We start from the raw sequence: 18,780 nt of genomic DNA on the forward strand, positions 1-18,780 counted from the left end.
AGGGCTCCTTTGCCTATATAAGGAGCACTCCTACTCATTTGTAAGCATCAAGTTTCATCAATAATAGAAGTGTGTTCTATAAACATGTCTTTCTAAACTCTTTCTTTTCCTCTCTGAAAGCTTGATTCTTATTATTATGGCATAGATTCTTGAGTTCTAGAGAAGATGGCTCTTCGAGATATAAAGTATGCTCTACACTTGTCTCTTCATGAGGATCTGGTGTATCAGAAATATATCCGACCAAAGATCCATTGCTACGGTACTCTTTGTTATTTGTGTGATAGATCAAATATAGTAATTGTGGTTCGAGAAGTAGGTCAATGGCTATATCTGCCGAAAAACTCATCTAATGAACTATTTGAACATTATATGAATAACATAGGGGCTCCCGGCCAACAGCCTAACTGCAGTCACAACAATGTTCTCTGTTTTCTTTCTCAAGGGTATATATTAGGGGCCCAAACTGGAATTAAACTGCAGATCGCCCATTCTTGAAACATCAGGGGCCCAAACTGGAATTAAGCCAAACAACAATGAACCGGGAGTATATAATTATTTTTGAAATGAGAAACAATAATGTGCAATGTGCAGGTGGGAATTAATAAACATAGAGAAAACGTGATTGTTGAATAGGAAACGTTATTGGAATATTGGTGTAGTGTTAATCATTATTGAACACCCTGCATTTGTTGTGATTTTTGAATGTCAATATCTTTACGACCATAAAAAATTGCCACAGATGTATAATAATGATCAACACTTTTTAGAGGTGTTTGGTTTTTTTGGATAAACTTTTAGTGGTGTTTGGTGGTTCACAAATTAATAACGAAGATTATTAGACAATCAATCAGACCATTGAGTGGAAGGAGTGGGACAAAGTATTAGGAAAATTCCAAGAGACACACACAATCTTTCAATTAGGATTTGTCTCTGAATATGGTTCCTAGAAGACAAAAGTTACGTGTACATATCATATTATCATTTTATCTCCCTAAATTATTCATAATTTAGATTTAAGGTAATGATAATCATTTAATTGAAATTAATAATTTATGATACAACAATGATTAGTCTAATTCGAGCATTTAAAGTAAATGAAAACTAAATTTAAATACTCTCATGATTAAAAAAAATTTAAATATATTTTTAATAGTATTATAATTCTCTAAATATAATATCACTATGTTTTTTTCATAGAAATTATAATTCATGTCATTTTTGTAGACTATTAAAATTATTTACATAAGTTTATCATATAGATATTTATAAATATTATAATAAAAAAAATAAGGGATGCTACATGATCACAAAACGCTCATAAAAAAAATGCAATTACACTTGCACCCCATGAATATGTCCAACTCGCATCCAGATCACAAAAAAGATCTAAGAAGATTATGCTCACAAAAGTGTCGTATGAATAATGTTTCATTCACACCTCTCTTTGAGGTGGAAAGAGGTGGAATAAAGAGAGAGATATGAAGAAAAAAAAAAGTATGAGATGTGATAGATGATAAAATGAGAGAGATAGAAATAAAAGGAGGTGGAAATGAAGTGTTTAAAAAATGAGGTGTGTATATATCATTATTGGTGTCGTACTTATCAGAAAATATCGTACAACTAACTAAGTGGAGTAGAAAAGCTCTAGATGCAGCTTCTGAATTCTCATCTTTGAGGCATGCATTGCACGCATTCGGCATCCCGAAGCAAGAGTAATCAAACATGCATATCCTGGGTCTACTCCATCTCCAAAACAACCTAATTGTAGGAGACAAGTAGCTCACACAACACTAAGTTGCATCTTGTCGATCAATAATCAATAGTGAGATAGGAAGCGAGAAAAACACTCAAATGATAGAGATGTGCAGAAGAAATGATACATCAGCTAGGTGGAATGATGATGTCTCCTAATGCCACCTATAAGCAAGATCGGACAACAACCATTATCCACCATCGATTTTGTACGAGCAATCCAAAAATGAGGCGAGACATTATCTTGCAACCACCTCTTGTTAGAATGTGTGCCCACATTATTTTAACAAATAAATGAGAAAGTGTTGAAAAAATAGTGTTAATGTGAATATTACTAGCACTCATCTTCCTAATAATACGACAATTCTCATTTTTTAACAATGATCTAAAGTGGAATATATTATTAAAGAATTACAAATAATTGAGGAACTCTAGTGTATGTTTGAATATTTATGATACTCAACATCAACTCACCAAGGTGTCAAAATCTTTGTTGCATTGATGAGTTGAGATGTGTATATTCCCACAGAAACCAAAGTGACACTATATGTTTCAAAATATCAATTTTTAAAAGCCCTAAGTTTAACCCCAACTTTCAAGTATGACATGCCTTAACAACTTTGCAATTTACATATTTAATGAAGGCTTAAATAAGTTTTTGGTCCCTAACCTTTACTAAATGCTTGGTTTTCGTCCCTCGTCGGAGTAAATGTGGGTTTTAATCCCTAACCTTTGTCAAAATGTTTGATTTTAGTCCCTCCGGAGCTCTGGTCAACGCCGGAGCTCCGGTGACTCATGTGGCATGACCACGTGGAATTAATGAGGTGATGTGGATTTTTTTAAAATTTTGTTTAAATCAGTAAATGATTAAAAATAAGCCTAATTAATCTTAATCCAATTTAAAGAAACCCAGACAGCTCCATGTTTATAATAAATCAATCCACACTCAAACTTATTTTGCCATGTTCCAAAAAATCCACGCTCAAACCTGGCAATCTTATTTTCTTTTTAATTTTAATTAATCCACGCTCAAACCTTCCAATTGAGAAACCCAGAAAAAAAAAACCCACTCTCTCCTTCCCTTCTCCTTCATCTGAAACCTTGGAAAAAAACTTTCTCCCTCTCTCCCCTTTATCTTCATCCGAAACCCATAAAGAACTTTCTCGCCCCTTTCTTCATCTGAAACTCGGTGAAAACGAAACTCAGAAAAAACGCAAATCTTTAGATCTGGATCTTCCTTCTTTGTGGTGGGGATAGGAACAACGAATTTAATTCAACCCCAAGACAATTAATTCCATGAATCAACCCCAGAAACCCAACAACAATTGATTCTAGAAACCTAATAACAGTCAACTCCCCCATCATCTTCTTCCTCTCTGCCAAAATGAAGGGAAGTATACTTCAATCCAAAAACAGAAGAACAAAGAAAAGAGAGTTATACAGGGGACGGAGGGGAAAAAACGAAAAAGGAAAAATCTACAGGTGCCAATAAATAGTCAAACCCACAGAAATATTTTCTGCTCTGGATTATAAAACAGATCTGGGTTTGACGTTTCACTCGACACAAGCCTTCGGTGAGGCTAATTGGGTTCTGCGAGGAGAATGATGAGATGAAGAAGGAGATGGATGAGAAGAAGAAAGGGTATTTGTGTTGATTTCGATGGTGTGGGTGATTTCCCTCTGTTTTATTGTCCGATTTTGAGATGGGTAAAAAAATCTGGTTTTTTTATAATGAATTGATGATGTGTTGATAAAGATTAAGAATTATCATGATGAGATGAAGAAGGAGATGGATGAGATAAAGAAGAAGATGGATGAGAATGATAAGTTTTTTTTTAATTTATTATCAGTTTCAGTTTTTTAAATAATTAATAATTTAATTATAAAAAAAATCCACCTGGCCTCATTACCACATGGGCCACCGGAGCTCCGACGTTGATCCAGAGCTCCGGAGGGATGAAAACCAAATATTGTGGCAAAGGTTAGGGACTAAAACCCACCTTTGCTCCGGCGATGGATGAAAACCAAGCATTTAGTAAAGGTTAGGGACCAAAAACTTATTTAAGCCTTTAATGAATCATATAATTTGGTTGCATACACGGTTAGATCTATTTATGTGCAGTGGTATAAGTGATGGTAGTTGAACGGGGAATAGAATTGTGATTTGAAAGACTTTTTTCTAACTCGTGAATTGTATTGTTTTATGTATCATACGATCGAAACACAAACAAAATCAAGTCAAATGAAAATATATGGTATATACCATATAATGAACTTTAAAATAATTAAAGATGACAAAGTGCAAGTGTCAATCCCTCAAAAAATATTAATAATATGGCAAAATGCAAAGTATTTTCCTACTTGCTATCCTCTGATACATGAAGTACTCTTCTTGAGTTCTTGGGGCTGTCGCACTTGATCAACAATCTTGTGCAGAGGTAAAACTTGAAAAGGTGAAAGACTCAAAGTAGAGGGTGAATAATTTGAAAATCATATGATTCTTTCTTAGGGTTAAAATTGACTCCCTCTAACATGCTTTTAAGAAAAAAGCGGAAAAAAGCCCAAAATGCAAAAAATAAATAAATAATGAAATTGGGTAATTTAACCCAACCTGTTATTGCACCTATGTATGAATCAGTCGATTCAACACTAAATTATGACTTATCTGATACGATGCGATGCAGATGATTCACCTCCGATTCAAAGCACAATTGAATTGCGATACGAGTCGTTGTATCGTACAATACTTAATACCATGATATAAGCTATTAAACAGGTATTGCATGTAAAGTTATCTCAATTACAAAAAAATAATGACACAAAAGATACTTAGAAACTGACAGTTAGGATTAATCAAGACAAATTAATCATTATAAATGGCCGAATAAGTGCAAGTTTGGATACATCAAAATGTGATAAAAACAGTTTTTCTTAGTTTTGGTGGTTGTCTACCATGACTTTCTGACACATCCAAGCATAGTAGCAAGATAACCTTATGTGAAGGAATTAATCGAAATCTAAAATGTTAATCCATCTTCAGCTAGTTTCTTTTCAGTAATCGTGTTCATTTGTTCGACCATCTCATCTGTGAGATGGTTTTTCCAATCTCCCACTTCACCACGACGAAAGAAAGCTTTGTGTTCTTCACCAGATGACAGCTTTTCCTTCTTATTCACTTCTAAGTTGCTCAACTCATCAAAACTGCACTGCTTGATAATCTCATCCACCACCCCTGCACCCTCTTCTTTTTCAGAAAATGGGCAACCCAAAAACCTAGCAAGTTCTTTCAAAACACAAGCAGGCTTCATCTTCATATCTTCAAACCTCAAGAACATTACCTTTTCTGGCTCTTCCAAGCTCTTCTTCCAGTACCCCAGCACATGGTCCCAAAAGGGCCCACATAGGCTTACTCCTCTGCAGAATTTCTCAAAAGCCTCTTCAAGTGAATTGGTTCCTTTGTTTTCAAGTCTCAACCTGTTTGTGAAATACCACATTGAAATGAAAGTGTCTTTAGGGTCTCTACAAAGATAAACTATCTTGCAAGATGAGTCTACGATGGATTTTGGCAATGAGACATGAGGGAGATGAGTGGAGAAGAGCCTTGGGGAGGGGAGTGAGTTGAGATCAGGAGGAAAGTCTCTGTCTTTGGGTTGATAGAGGACTAGCTCTAAGAAAGGTACAAGAAAATGGGGATTGTGAGTGAGCAGAGGATGGTTTTGTTGGATATTTGGGTATTTGTGGCGGTTAAGCAAGGAAAATGTGAGTGCCTTGAGCCAGGTGGTGCCTGATTTGGGAATGGTGACAATGAAGATATCTGTGTTATGGGCTTGAAAGTGCTTTTGACATGATAAAACTCCTTGTAGCTGCCTAGTGTTGTGCCAAAAACCTTGGTATTGGTGGAGGTGGCTTGCAACCCAACCCTTTTCCCTTGGTAAGGTGGGGATTAGCTCCAAACATTCTTGGGTTATTTCATTCTCTTGCAAGTATTTGGGTAGAGGATCAGTGGATTGAGCTTCTGACATGGTGTTCCCAGAGGGAGCTCGATGATTGCAATGCAGGTTGAGGTGCACTCCATGGGTTTATAAACAACTTACAAGTGAATTTCACATGATATCTTTCACTAAAAAACTTTTAAATTAAAACATTGAGGGTATGTATTGGAAATTCTGTATAGAAGGGACTAAATCTACATAAGCAAATTACGAAAATATTATATTATAGTAGTTAGGAAACTATGCAAGTGAGATTATATTTTTATAGAAAACTTTAATATCACTTTTAAACACTTGAGTTTTACTTTCAATTTAATAACCTATACGAATTTTAATAGAAGAAGAGTGTCAAAAAATGAGTGTTGAAGTGAATATTACTAACACTTCTCTATTGTTAAATTAAGAATATGCGATAATTGATTATTTTCCATGCATATTTTCTTCTTTATTTAATTAGTTAGGTATATGTGATCGTTATTAATATAAATAAGAATATGAATTCTTTTCAAAAAAAAAAAGAATTAGGGCCTCTTTCATTGCAGTCTTAGTTTTCAGTTTTTAAAACAATTTTCAGAAGAATAAAACAGTTTGAATGACATGTTTTTTAACATTAAGAACTCTAATATCTGAAAACTAAAAACAGAAACTGAAAACATCTTTTAGCTGTTTTGGTTTTTTAGTTTTAAAAACTGAAAATAACAACAGTTTAAAAAAAAAACAGTTTTTAGAAACAGATCAAGTTTTCATATTTTGACAAACAAACAGGTAAGGTGGTTGTTAGGGTGCAAGTGCACTCTAGGTCTTGCACCATGCAAGAGCCAATTTGACTTATTATAGCAAGTAAAAGTTACTTGTTGAAAAATAAATAAAAAAGTAAATGTCATAAAAATAAGGTGAAAATAACCTCATTACCCTCACCTCTCCTCTCCTCTCCTTAGATCTCCTCCACCGAAATCCTCAGCACCGCCGCCGAAACCCACACCTCCATCGAAACCCAAATGCATCCTCATCGCCCAAACCACCATAGAAAACCAGGTCCTGATCAAAACCCTATTGTCTAAAGCCCCATACAACGACCACTTGCCATCTCCAACACCTTTGCAGTTAAATATCAGAGTCAGAGGATAACAGTAGCATATACTAGCAGATACAACCCATATCATCTTCACTGACGCTGAGACATCGCTCGAACTGTAGATCTAAGCAATTCAGCCGCGAATCTGAAGTTTGAAGTAGAACTCGATGAAGCTGTAGCTGCCATAGATCACTAACTGGGTTGCGACGGAAAAAGGGGGAGATCGAAGGAAGCTTTAGTCATGGTGGCTCCGTACTGGAGGCTGGAGCGTGGTGGCTCTGGGAATGGTGTTTTCCATCGTCTGAGGTTGCAATTGGAACTTGTTTCATGTTCAATGTTTTTTCTTTGTTTTTATTGGTCTAGCTTTCACTCTTGGAACTTGATTGGATTGTAATTTGTAAGGTTTGGCTTATGTATTCATCACCACTAGTTTTTCAATTCATGGTAATTTGCTTTTTAATTTATGCGTTCATCACCATTGGCTTCTGCCTCATCTTCAAATTGAAGATTGGATTTTCATTTTTACTAATTTATGTTTGTTGTTTTTGATTGCTCTGGATGGGTAAAGTTTGAACTTTGAAGAAGTTTTTGTGATGCTGGGCAATAAGGTTGGGAGAAGTTTTGGGACACTGGGCAATCCGAGCAATGAGGTGCGGAGGCGAATGAGCCTTCGCTCCGGCTAAGGCAAGAACGAGAAGACAACCCACTTTGTTGTAACCAAGTGCAGGGGCTTTTGAGTCATTTACTTATTAAAAATCAAATATATTACAAATCCATTTCCCTCAGTGACACGTGTTATGATTCTATTGGGCTTTACATGTAGGGGTGTTCATAACCGAACCAATCCAAACAAAACCGACAAACCGATCCAAAAAAACCGAAATCCAATCAAACCGAAAACCGAACGGACTGAAAATTGAAAAAACCGAAATTATTTATTGGATCGGATCGGATTTTGGATTTGATTTCCAAAACCGAACCAATCCAATCCAAACCGAACATTCACAAATATGTATAATTTTAGTTATACATATATCATTCCATTTACACTTACATAGTACATATTTATTGTATATATTATTGATTATATCACACATGCTTATTTATAAAATTACGTTTTAATAAAAACAGTTCAAGTAATTATTTGAACTATATACATGCATCAAAGTAAACAATTATAATCATAATTTAAAAATATGTTGACTATGTTATAATTTATGAATGTTATATTAATGCTATAAATTATGTATCGTTGTATTTATCATATTTTATATATTTTTTAAATTTATACAACACAATTTTTAAGTACAAAAAAGTGAAACAAAAACCGAACAATCCAATCCAATCCAAACCGCTATAGATTGGATCGGATTTGAATTTAGTAAAAAATCCATTGGATGACAAAATCATAAAACCGATGAGATCGGATCGGATGATTTTTCTCCTCAAAACCGATCAAATCCAATCCGCGAACACCCCTATTTACATGTCTGGCAGTTGTGCAATACCTATTACGTATTGCACCTTATACTCCACCAAACAAACATGCCCTGAGGACCACAACATTATCTATACTATGATACGTTCAAAAAAAATTCTACTGTGATGTTGTTTTATGATTCTCCTTATTATCTTTCTTTTCAATACCATCCACAAGGACCACAACATCTTGTGATTTCATCGGTATGTGTGAATCATCTTACAACGTGAATGGAGGCAAATTTGGTAGGGCACAACGTAAGTTATGGGCGAGAACGTGACATTGCTTGCAGCACAGCATTTGTCAATTACTGAAAGGGAGATGACTACATCATTCTGAGCAACTCGCTGTAAAGCCTATTAAAGGAAAATGATAATTACTGTTTTCCGGATCCCTTGTTTCTTTACGAATTCTGGAAAAATAACAATGGCGTTTGACAGTGACTAAACCAAGATATCAGATTTCCCTGTTTTACTACAATGTAATGATGGAAAATGAGTAAGAGTCATGACGTTGGACAATAAAAGTAAAAGAAAAAAATGGAAATATATGTTATCAAAATCTTTAGGAAAAAGTAAAACAAACCAAGTGGGCGTTGTTGGATATTCAATTTTCAGTTCTTCTAAATGAAAAAAAAAATTGGTTAACCTCTATCTTTTTGTGTTTGTGAGATCCCTTTATCCTCTCAATTAAGTTTTAGGGATATTGATTTGCTTTCTTAAGCCTGGGGTTTCCACGGTCACGGTCAGTGGTGACTAATTTTTTTGCCGTAAATGCTTACACGATAGTCTTTTTGAGTTAAGGACACCGTAATTGACATTAATGATTAATTTCATTGTTGCAGGTGATTGCATGAAACAATAAATGACTGATTTTTCATAATTAAGAAATATTGATCATGGTTAAGAAATGAAGCAAGCAACCATTGCCAATCATTTATGGGATATTCAACAGTTTAGATTTTAGATTATCTTCATGAATCTAATTTTTCATCATTCAAACCAAACAAATGTATTTCGTCATACTTGTGGTAATTGTAGCTTTATTCACTATAATCCTCTTATTTTTCTTATATAGGATTCAAGGGAGGGTCGCACGATTTGAACCACTCAACCTGACACATGTTTACTTGCAGATTTTGCTTCAATATTTTTTTATGGATTTTACTTTAAAAATTTGAGGAAAAAATTGTATGGAAATTCTAAGGAAATTTTAGATATAATCATTTGCGAAAAAAAAGAACCCGTAGGAATGATCTCTAAAGCAAATTTCAAAGGAAAAATTGTGCGGAATTGGCAAGTAACCACTTTGCGGGAATTTTAAACTGTCGACACTACTAATTTTTTCCGTAAAAGTATCTGGTGTACCTATTATAAAGTGGTATATGAATCATTAAGGTTCAAGAAAAAATACATAAAAATTTAGAGTGAATAAATTAAGTTGGTCCCAGAAAGTGTAAACATCGGCTACGCCTACCGTGTGTCAGTTTGCAAACTGACACACGGTGCTTCAGTTTTCCTATATGAGTGATAAGACAAAATTAACCTTCATTACTCAAATTTTTCCATCTTTCTCCTTCCACCATCATCAACACTCAACTCTTCTAACCTTCAAGTTTTCCAGATCTGCAGATTAATTGGAACTGAATAATGGGTATGACATTTACCAACTCTCACTCTTCTAATCTTCAACTTCAACCTTTCTCTTCCAACCCTATCTTCTTCTTCATCTTCTGTCACAAAGCTCTTCACTTTCTCCATCCCCATTTCCAATTAACCAGATTCATCAAAACTGGGTTTGTGTCTATTCTTCTGGGTTTTGCTGGGTCTCTAACTGCAGTTCATCCAGCCACTGCATTGTACAGCCACAACCCCAACGCACCGCACATCCGCCAGCGTTTGTACAACAACACCAGCGGCGTTCTCAGCACAATCGGTACTCCGACCACTGTAGAACCATGGAGAAGGCTTACCTGATGGCTTTGAAGCATTTCTGGGCAGCAAAACACCAAAGATCTGCACCACGGTTCCTAGATCTGGGCAAACTTCCACATACCTGCAACTGGAGTTTCCAGCCAACTCCGACGTCGTTTTAAAGCGAGACCACCACCATTAGACTTCTCGTCTTGAGAGCTTTCAGATCGTGTAGTTAGCTCGTTGAAGTGAAGCTTGGGTGCGCGGCGGACAAAGAAGCGACACGGCGGAGATGATGCGGTGGTGGATGAATCCGACCAATGGGGGTGGGTTGGGGAAGAAGAAGGGTGTTTTTGTAAATTAAGATATAATTAACAAATGAATTGTTTTAATGCTAATTTATCTGAACCGTTAAAATTTAAAAATATAAGATCTAATGGTGCATATGAAACTGAAGCACCGTGTGTTAGTTTGAGACTGACACACGGTAGGTGGAACCATAAACATCATTCAAATTAGTAGCTAGCGCATTAAACATAAAACCCAAAAGAAATAACATGAGCACACATTAATTTCCAGTCCAATTGATTCTGGATGATAACTAAATTGAGGTAATCACATGGTGTGTAGGACTTCTCATATACCTCTTACTCTGCATAAGAAAAAACTACATATTTCAGTTACATGCATTGCTCTAGGTAGCCACTTATTTTACGTATATATTGTAACCAATATATCAGGTAACCACCGGCAAGATATCTTAAGAGCTAGCACACCCTAAATGACAAGCCTTCACCACTTAACTTCTCTTCAATAATTTTGGATAACTTTTCCACCATTGAAGTGGAAAGGTAATTCACCCAATCTCCAACTTGGCCCTTCCGAAAGAAATATTTGTTCTCAACATTCCTACCCACAGTTCCAGATTTATTCACCTCCAATGCCTTCATCTTTTCAAAGCTGCATAGTTTGATTATGTTTTCAATCACCCCACCACTCACCTCTTCCTGAGTGAAACCACAATCCAAGAACTCAGCCACTCTTCTCACGTGAAAATCAACATCTTCTTTAAGATCCTCGTACTTCAAGAACAACACCTTGTCTGGTCTAGCCATGCTCTCCTTCCAGTAGCCCAACATATGGATCCAAAACGGACCGAACCCGATCACGCCGGTACAGTACCTGGTAGAATATAATGTGAAATCATTTATGTAATCTTTATCCAACAGTTTAAGCTTTTAAGATAATTGATTGTTAGACAATACCTTTCAAAAGCTTCCTCAAGCGTTATTGTAGGGAAAGACGCTGGCTTAGTCTTGTTGAGGAACATCCAATGTGACACAAGGTTGTCAAATGGGTTCCTACATATATAAATGATCTTACAATTGGGGTCTTCCTTGATGGATTTGGCCAATGAAGGAAATGGAATGTGAGTACCAAAAAGTCTTGGCTCAGTCATGTTAGATAGTAGGTGATGAGATTGAGGAGTTTTGCCATAAACGGAAACTTCAAAGGAAGGCACAAGGTGATGGGGGTTGTTTGTGAGTAATGGATGGCTGTTGTTGTCTAAGGAAGGTGGGATATGGTGGCGGTTGACAACCGCGAAGGTGAGAGCTTTCAACCAGGTGGTGCCTGATTTTGGAAAGGTGGCAACAACAACATCAGTGTGTTTGGCTTGGAAGTGATTCTGGAAAGTGTTTATAGGTTGGATTACATGTGATGGGCACCAGAAATCTTGGAATAGATAGAGATAGGGAGTTATCCAACCTTCTCTCTAGGAAGAGACAGAATTAGCTCCTTACCTTCTTTGCTTTGGTCATCTTTTTCACTTGCTTCATGTCCACCACTGGGTTGGTTTTGTGAGAAGCCTGTTGAAGCCATTATTGGAGCAAACTACAAATGGCTTGTTCAAGTTAAAGAAATGAATCTGACTATTTGTGAACATATATAAGGACAACATGCTTAAAAAAATATATACAAGGACAACATTATTCACATATGTAATAACGAATTATTCTAATAACTTAATTGTTAGGTAATAGTATGATTATATTTTTACACACCCGCAAGAGTTAACTTAGAGTTGAAACATGGATAATACAGACTTATTTATCATGTGTTGAAATTCAAATTTTTTATTAGAAGAATTGAGAGCGGCTATAATCAATTCAAACTCTAAACTACTTGATCATAAAGACTCATACACCAAATTGTCCTAAAAACTTTAAACACAAATATTTATATTTCTAACAATAGGGGTCACAACAAACTTTCGAGTCTCAAAACTAAGTGTAAATAACTAAATTTTGTGAAAGTGTGCTGCAATGTTAGAACATAACTTCTCAATTTTTGAAAGTGAAATAACCTTAAACGTTATAGTAAAAAAAATAATCCGATCAAATTAGTCCTTAAGTTTATAAGTCAAATTGATTTTAGTTCATCTGAGGAAAAGTAAGAATAAAGTTATCATGAATGATGATAGAAAATAAAAATGTTAGTTAAATATAGGAAAAAAAATAATATAAAGACCCTTTTGTCCTCTTAATTAATTTAGAGCTATTAATAGATTCAGTCCGATAAATAATTCAATCTAATTGACTAAAATTTATCTGATTAAGGAGAGGAGGAAGTTATTTGTCTTTTCGCATACACATGCACACACTAAATAGTGATTATCCTTTTATAAAACTCTCATCCCAATTAGATCATGTGTGTAAAGTTCACCCTCCACTAGTTCTGGCTTCTTCCACCATTAGAAATTTAGAATAGTTCACATCACAGTTAATGGGAACCGCTAAAAAGAGGATATAATGAGAACAATAAACAAGAAAATCACAAATCAAAGAGGAAAAATCAACAGAGAAATTCTTTTAAAGCCACTTTATCAAATTTCACAAAAATGGGATGTATTGAAGAGGAAAAATCATAATGTATTGCAGCATACCATTCCACCTTTCATATCATATCAAGGACTCAAGGTAATGGTCCAAATGCAGAAGCATTTTATTTCAGTGTCTATAGCATGACTCCAAAGAAAAATATGAATTTAAACAACAAAGAACCAAGGGGATAAGTGCATGACTATTTTAGTAATTCAACCACAAGGCCACAACCTCTTATTTTGGAACAGCAGGGCATCCTAATTCTTTATACACACAGAAAGTGATAAAGATACGTAGAGGACAGCATTTAGTGGTGGCTGGTTAGCTTGAAAAAAATGGGATTCATTACGTGCCTGGATGTCACTTTGATATATTCTGAGAGCAGAAACTTTTTTTAGTAAAGAAAAGTTTGGGTGAGTTCGACTTCGGTCACTACTACATATTAAGACAATGTCTCCGGGAACACAAGTCGCTTACGAGGTACTTACAGATTGCCCATTAACACAATTCTCACATCACCAACAGAAATCGAACACACCACATTCTGAGAGTTGGTTTGTCCTTATCAACTGAGCTAACATGTATTGGTATTTTGAAACCGGAAACTACTAACACACTCTTTTAATTGTCTTCCAGACATTTCACGTAATTGATTTATTTTTCAAAAATTAATTATGTTTTAAAAAAATGAGAGAAATATATACTATTTTGAAAATATACCAATCATATGAGGTGTGTGTGAGAGTGTCTTACCAACCCTCCTGGCTCGAACATGTTAGAGTATACAACTCCTCATAGCAAAAGGTTTTAATAATTAATTAAGTTGTGAAGATGCATGTAACCATAAACAAAAATAGTCTCCCAAGACTATAAAACATGACACATTTTTTGACAAACTAATCGTCCATTCCACCCTCAGTCAAGTGCTGGTGCTGGTTCTTGCTGCTGCCTATCATGTATCATGTTCACTACTAACATCTTAATAGGAGTAGCCTTTGACGAACAACTCCTTCTTGGCTTCCTCAGATTCACCATCACCAGTGTACTTTCCAAGCTGAGCCAATGAGTTGCTCTTAGCGCGGAAAAGGAGTGCATCTTGTGCTGCCTTCACATTCTCTGCGCGGCCCCCCCATGTCTTCAAGGCGGTGTTTTGGAGAGCTCTGGCAAATGAGAATGACACATGCCATGGGTTTGGAGATTGGTTCATGGCATTCAAGTTCAGGGTTGCTTCAACCTCAGATTGTCCTCCTGACAAAAACTGCATGATATATATACAACATTGGTCAGCACATCATCGAAAGATTATTAGAAATATAATATAAAATCATTCATATGAATTCACCCAATAGCATAAATATTGAGATAATTAGTTCATGACATGGTATTAGAGTCTCTAGGACTAAGTGGTTTAGAATTTCATCCTTTGTTGCAACTCATTATTCTAATAAAAAGAGCTAAGTTGAATTTCAGCACAAGATTTGTTCACACTTCAAGCCTAATGGACTCTTACTTGAAGAGGCTGTTGTAGAAATATTGGCTTGTTCAATTCTCTTATGATTTTTCTAAATTTAAAAACTATTTTCAAAATCAAGTTTTAAACCCAATTTTTCAGAAGTAGAAATCAAAAAAATGTTTGGATCAGATGTTTTGCAAAGCTGAAAACTCCGTGACTTGAAAAATAAAAATGGAAACCAAAAACATCTCTGAGATGTTTTGGGATTCTAGTTTTAAGAACTGAAAATAAGAATTGTTTTTAAAAACAATTTATCTAAAACAATTTGTATCATACAGTTTTACAAAACAGATCCTATAATATAAAACTATTTATGTGCCTTTACCCAATAGCTTAAGTTTTGGGCATAGTTGAGGGTACCTCGAGAAATACAAAGAATGCAATGATACATTTGACAGTGTGACTTACCATGATTCCAGGGACAGCTGGGGGAATTCTCCTCTGAAGGAGCTTGAGGGTGTAATCAGAAACTTGCTGAGGAGAGACCTTATCCTTGCTCTCAGCTCCAGGGGTAACCATGCTAGGCTTGAGGAGAATACCCTCAAACAAGACATTGTTCTCAGCAAGGTAGAAGAAAACCTCAGCCCAAACCTTTTGGGCTACTTCAAAAGTCCTTTCAATACCATGTTCACCATCAAGCAGGATCTCAGGCTCCACAATTGGGACTAGCCCATTGTCCTAAACAGTGTTCAATTTGGATTAGCTTAAAGCATACATTAATTCTTAGTTCTTAACTTCGTAAAAAGCCCTCATAGGTCTTAGATACCATAGATGAATTAGATGAAAGAGTTTCTAAAAAATTAAATAGTAGAGACTTATTTAAGTTATTTCAACTAATGACTGAAACCTTCTATAATTGATTTCAAAGCCAAAATTAATCTTGGTAGAAGCTTCTAGGTGTCTGAATTGATTTTGAGGAAAAATAAACTAATCCAAACATGCTATTAGCTTCACTAGTTTTCTCACCTGAGCAATTGCAGCATAACGAGCCAGACCCCAAGCTGCTTCCTTAACTGCCAAAGCAGTGGGACCGTTGGGGATGCTCACAACAGTACGCCTAACAAGGAATAAGTTAAGTTTCATACAATGAAAAATATTAGTATAAGTACCATAAAAATTTAGTACATGAAATTCTTATTTTACTACAAAAAATGTGGACAATGCAGTCTTACCATTTGGCGAATCGGGCACCTTGCTGGTAGTATGCAGCTGTGCGAGAGGCAAGACCATCCAGACCTTGACACCATGACTCATCATTGGAACCAGCCAGGGGCACCAAACCCTGTTGTTTTCAGTGCATAAAACCATGTGTTAGTGCATGTTTGAAAAATCCTTCTAGAACTAATTCTAAAGAGATAATCAATTCCGGAGAGTAGCTTCTGAGTTCCAGCGTTGATTATGAGAAAAGATAAGATGATCCAAACATGCTATTAGTGTACAACTGCCTATAGCAAGTTAGCAACCATTGAAATCTTCTAACATACGTGGCTACTAACCAAGAAACTTTTAGTTTGTGTTTTAATGGAATAAGAGAGTGCATAAACGATTTGATTCTCATCCAAAGGTTATCTAATTGTCCTGATATATAGCATGTTAGGTTCTGCGATAGAAAGCATTGTAATTACTTCTAGAGATAAGTTATTAAGTGTAGTTTCTAAAGTTACCCTACTTTGAACCGTACGCACATCATCAATCCAAACATACTAATAATCATTTCACTTATGGTTTCATATAAGTATATTACATAGAAGGTAAGTGATTAGCTTAGTTTTTAAAACTTTCACCATTATCAAGTCAAGAAAAGCCAATTCCCAGTATGTTACATCTAACTATTGTTTAAGGCAAGAAACATTTTTCTATATTCATACAAGTATCCAAATAACACTACAATTACACATAAGTAGAGATCATAATGGTATCAGCACTCAAATGCTTATCCTTCTCACTTTTTGTTCAAATATAGCAGAACTTTATACCATTCAACTGAAATGGCTCACCTTGTCAACTTTAATACCGGGAACGATGTTTTGCTCAATAAGAACATCAACAATCTTCCTGCCATCGGTTGTGGATTGGTAGAGAGTTTCTTCAAAGAGAATGGCCCCAGAGACGTACTGACCAAGGCCAGGAGCAGTCACAAGAAGAGTACGCCATGCTTGGCGGTTAACTTCGGTGTTCTCTAGCCCAATTGAAGCCAAACGCTTCCCACAGGTAGCATTGGACTCATCCATGGCCAAAATGCCACGCCCTGGTGAAGCAACAGTTTTCTGCATCCCCCACACAAGCAAGAAAAGCAGACACATGAAAATATTAGAATGAAACTTACTTCAACACTGAAAAGTGAAAATCATTACTTAGTGTGTGTTTGGATATTGCAAATGGACTTTCAACTCAATCCGCAAGAAGAATTCGGTTAACTAAGTGTGTAGTGAAGTTCATTTGTACTAATACAAATGAATAACCAAATATGCTCTTGAACAAGACCAATTGGAACTGAATTGCATCAATAGAGTACCTTTTAGCTAACACAAGGGTAGATTGAAAACTTGAATTCTGGGTTGCAAAGAAGAAAAATGGATTATTGGTGTGAATCTAAAGGCCTGTTTTTTAGTTTTATCTATTATAATAAAAATGTCACTTTATCTTCATTAAAATTTCAATTTTGAATTTTTAAACACCTTAAACAGCAAAGATAGGAGTGCTCACAACTCTCTGACACTTTATTTGATTGGTTAAAATTCATGTAGGTCTCACTTAATTGAGAGTGTGAATCATATAATTTAGTGGACCGTACATGGATTCTAACCAATCAAAGAAATAGTATTAGAAAGAGAGTGTTGCTAACATTTCTCAAGACACTTGTACCCAATTTTTCATTGTATCTCTCTTTTCCAATCATATCACATATACATACTTTCTCTCTCTTACTATTCTTTATCTTTTATTTCTATCTCTCTCCTCCTCCACCTCTTTCCACCTCATCTTAGAGGTGTGAACAAACTATTATTCCATATACAATACATACAACTAAACAATACATACTCCTCATATCTTAACACTAAAAAAATGATATTTTTGTCCTTGAAAAGCAGAAAATGAAAACAGAGCATGCATTTTTTGAAGAATCAAGTTCAATATTCAATCACACATACCGCAGTCTTAACAAGCTCATCAGCATAGGAACCAGCTCTGATGGTGAGGGGTGATGGGGTGGTGGTAGGGTTACATCTCACAACGGATACAGAAGGTTGGCGAAGGGTTTGGCCCTTCACCCACTCAGACTTGTCAAGAACAGGAGAAGACTTGAGCAGAGATGCTGATGCTGCAGAAGCCATTGATTCTTCACTTCTTCAGGTAGTAGCACTCACTAGAATGAATCTTATCTCCTACAGCAACCAACCTCTGTTTGTTTACCACACATGCCACTGCTTTCTCTGTATATATAGTTCTCAAGCGATGTCTCATTTGAGGCTACCATGAGCTAACCTATCTTCTCTTGCCATGTGGATGATAACTTTTGCTTGCTTGGCATGCTTGCTGCATTAGCATAACTTGTATTGTATTATATGGTTGAAATGCATGCTTTTTTTCTCACCTTGTAAAAATGACTCAAAATGAAAATAAAACAATGATATTTTTCTAGTGACATCATGCACAAAAAGGGTACCAATTATTATTGTTGTTTTAAGGGAAATCAACAAGTGAGAGGTCACAATTTGCATTGCTGTTTAACTGATTTATGGTCCTGGTTCAAAAGAAGAATATGCTGAGATTGGGGTAATGAGGTCTACAAATCCATGCCATGTCAATAGTGATTGTAGCTCTGCCAATGCCACCTCCACCACTGCTACTGCCACCACCACCAACATCACCCTCCACCATTTTCCACCTCCACCTCCACTAGGTAGCACCCACCTCCATTGCCGCTGCACAGATAACACTCACCTCCACCACTACTGCTACCTGGTCTCAGGTCTGTCCATCATCGTGGAGCTAACACCTTCCACTATTATGAATTTACAAAGTTTATAATAACTATTTAAAAACTAAACAACAGAAAATAAGTTAAATTTTTTAAAAAATCAAAACATAAAACTAAAAACGACAGCGAAAGTGGCCTTAACAAGTTCATTCCACGGATTAGGATCTTCTTCATCGGCTGCACCATCAAGC

The 18,780-nt window shown here is 35.8% G+C and overlaps 2 protein-coding genes and 1 pseudogene across 2 annotated transcripts; all 3 read right to left on the minus strand.

Annotated features, from left to right (window-relative positions):
* Nucleotides 1-4,550: 4,550 nt before the first annotated feature.
* On the minus strand, nucleotides 4,551-5,968 carry LOC130715727 (cytosolic sulfotransferase 12-like). The gene has a single exon (XM_057565845.1). The coding sequence runs from the start codon at nucleotides 5,772-5,774 to the stop codon at nucleotides 4,770-4,772; it is 1,005 nt and encodes a 334-aa protein (XP_057421828.1). The 5' UTR covers nucleotides 5,775-5,968; the 3' UTR covers nucleotides 4,551-4,769.
* A 4,812-nt stretch (nucleotides 5,969-10,780) lies between these two features.
* Nucleotides 10,781-12,661, minus strand: LOC130714612 (cytosolic sulfotransferase 15-like; annotated as a pseudogene).
* Nucleotides 12,662-13,889: 1,228 nt separating this feature from the next.
* Nucleotides 13,890-18,030, minus strand: LOC130714611 (fructose-bisphosphate aldolase 1, chloroplastic). Its single transcript, XM_057564522.1, has 6 exons — nucleotides 17,760-18,030; nucleotides 16,605-16,874; nucleotides 15,780-15,889; nucleotides 15,574-15,664; nucleotides 15,016-15,285; nucleotides 13,890-14,352 (listed from the first exon to the last, which is right to left on the minus strand). The coding sequence occupies exons 1-6, from the start codon at nucleotides 17,940-17,942 to the stop codon at nucleotides 14,074-14,076; spliced, it is 1,203 nt and encodes a 400-aa protein (XP_057420505.1). The 5' UTR covers nucleotides 17,943-18,030; the 3' UTR covers nucleotides 13,890-14,073.
* Nucleotides 18,031-18,780: the final 750 nt, after the last annotated feature.

This window comes from Lotus japonicus, chromosome 4 (genome assembly GCF_012489685.1).
Source record: "Lotus japonicus ecotype B-129 chromosome 4, LjGifu_v1.2".
In the NCBI taxonomy this organism is placed as follows: domain Eukaryota; kingdom Viridiplantae; phylum Streptophyta; class Magnoliopsida; order Fabales; family Fabaceae; genus Lotus; species Lotus japonicus.

Excerpts from the sequence above, each read along its gene's own strand:
- LOC130715727 (XM_057565845.1), bottom strand. The coding sequence starts at position 5,774 with ATGTCAGAAGCTCAATCCACTGATCCTCTACCCAAATACTTGCAAGAG.
- LOC130714611 (XM_057564522.1), bottom strand. The coding sequence starts at position 17,942 with ATGGCTTCTGCAGCATCAGCATCTCTGCTCAAGTCTTCTCCTGTTCTT. Across the intron at positions 15,665-15,779 it reads GGTGCCCGATTCGCCAAATG|GCGTACTGTTGTGAGCATCC; the intron begins GTAAGACTGCAT and ends ATTCCTTGTTAG. Across the intron at positions 15,286-15,573 it reads GTTATGCTGCAATTGCTCAG|GACAATGGGCTAGTCCCAAT; the intron begins GTGAGAAAACTA and ends AACACTGTTTAG.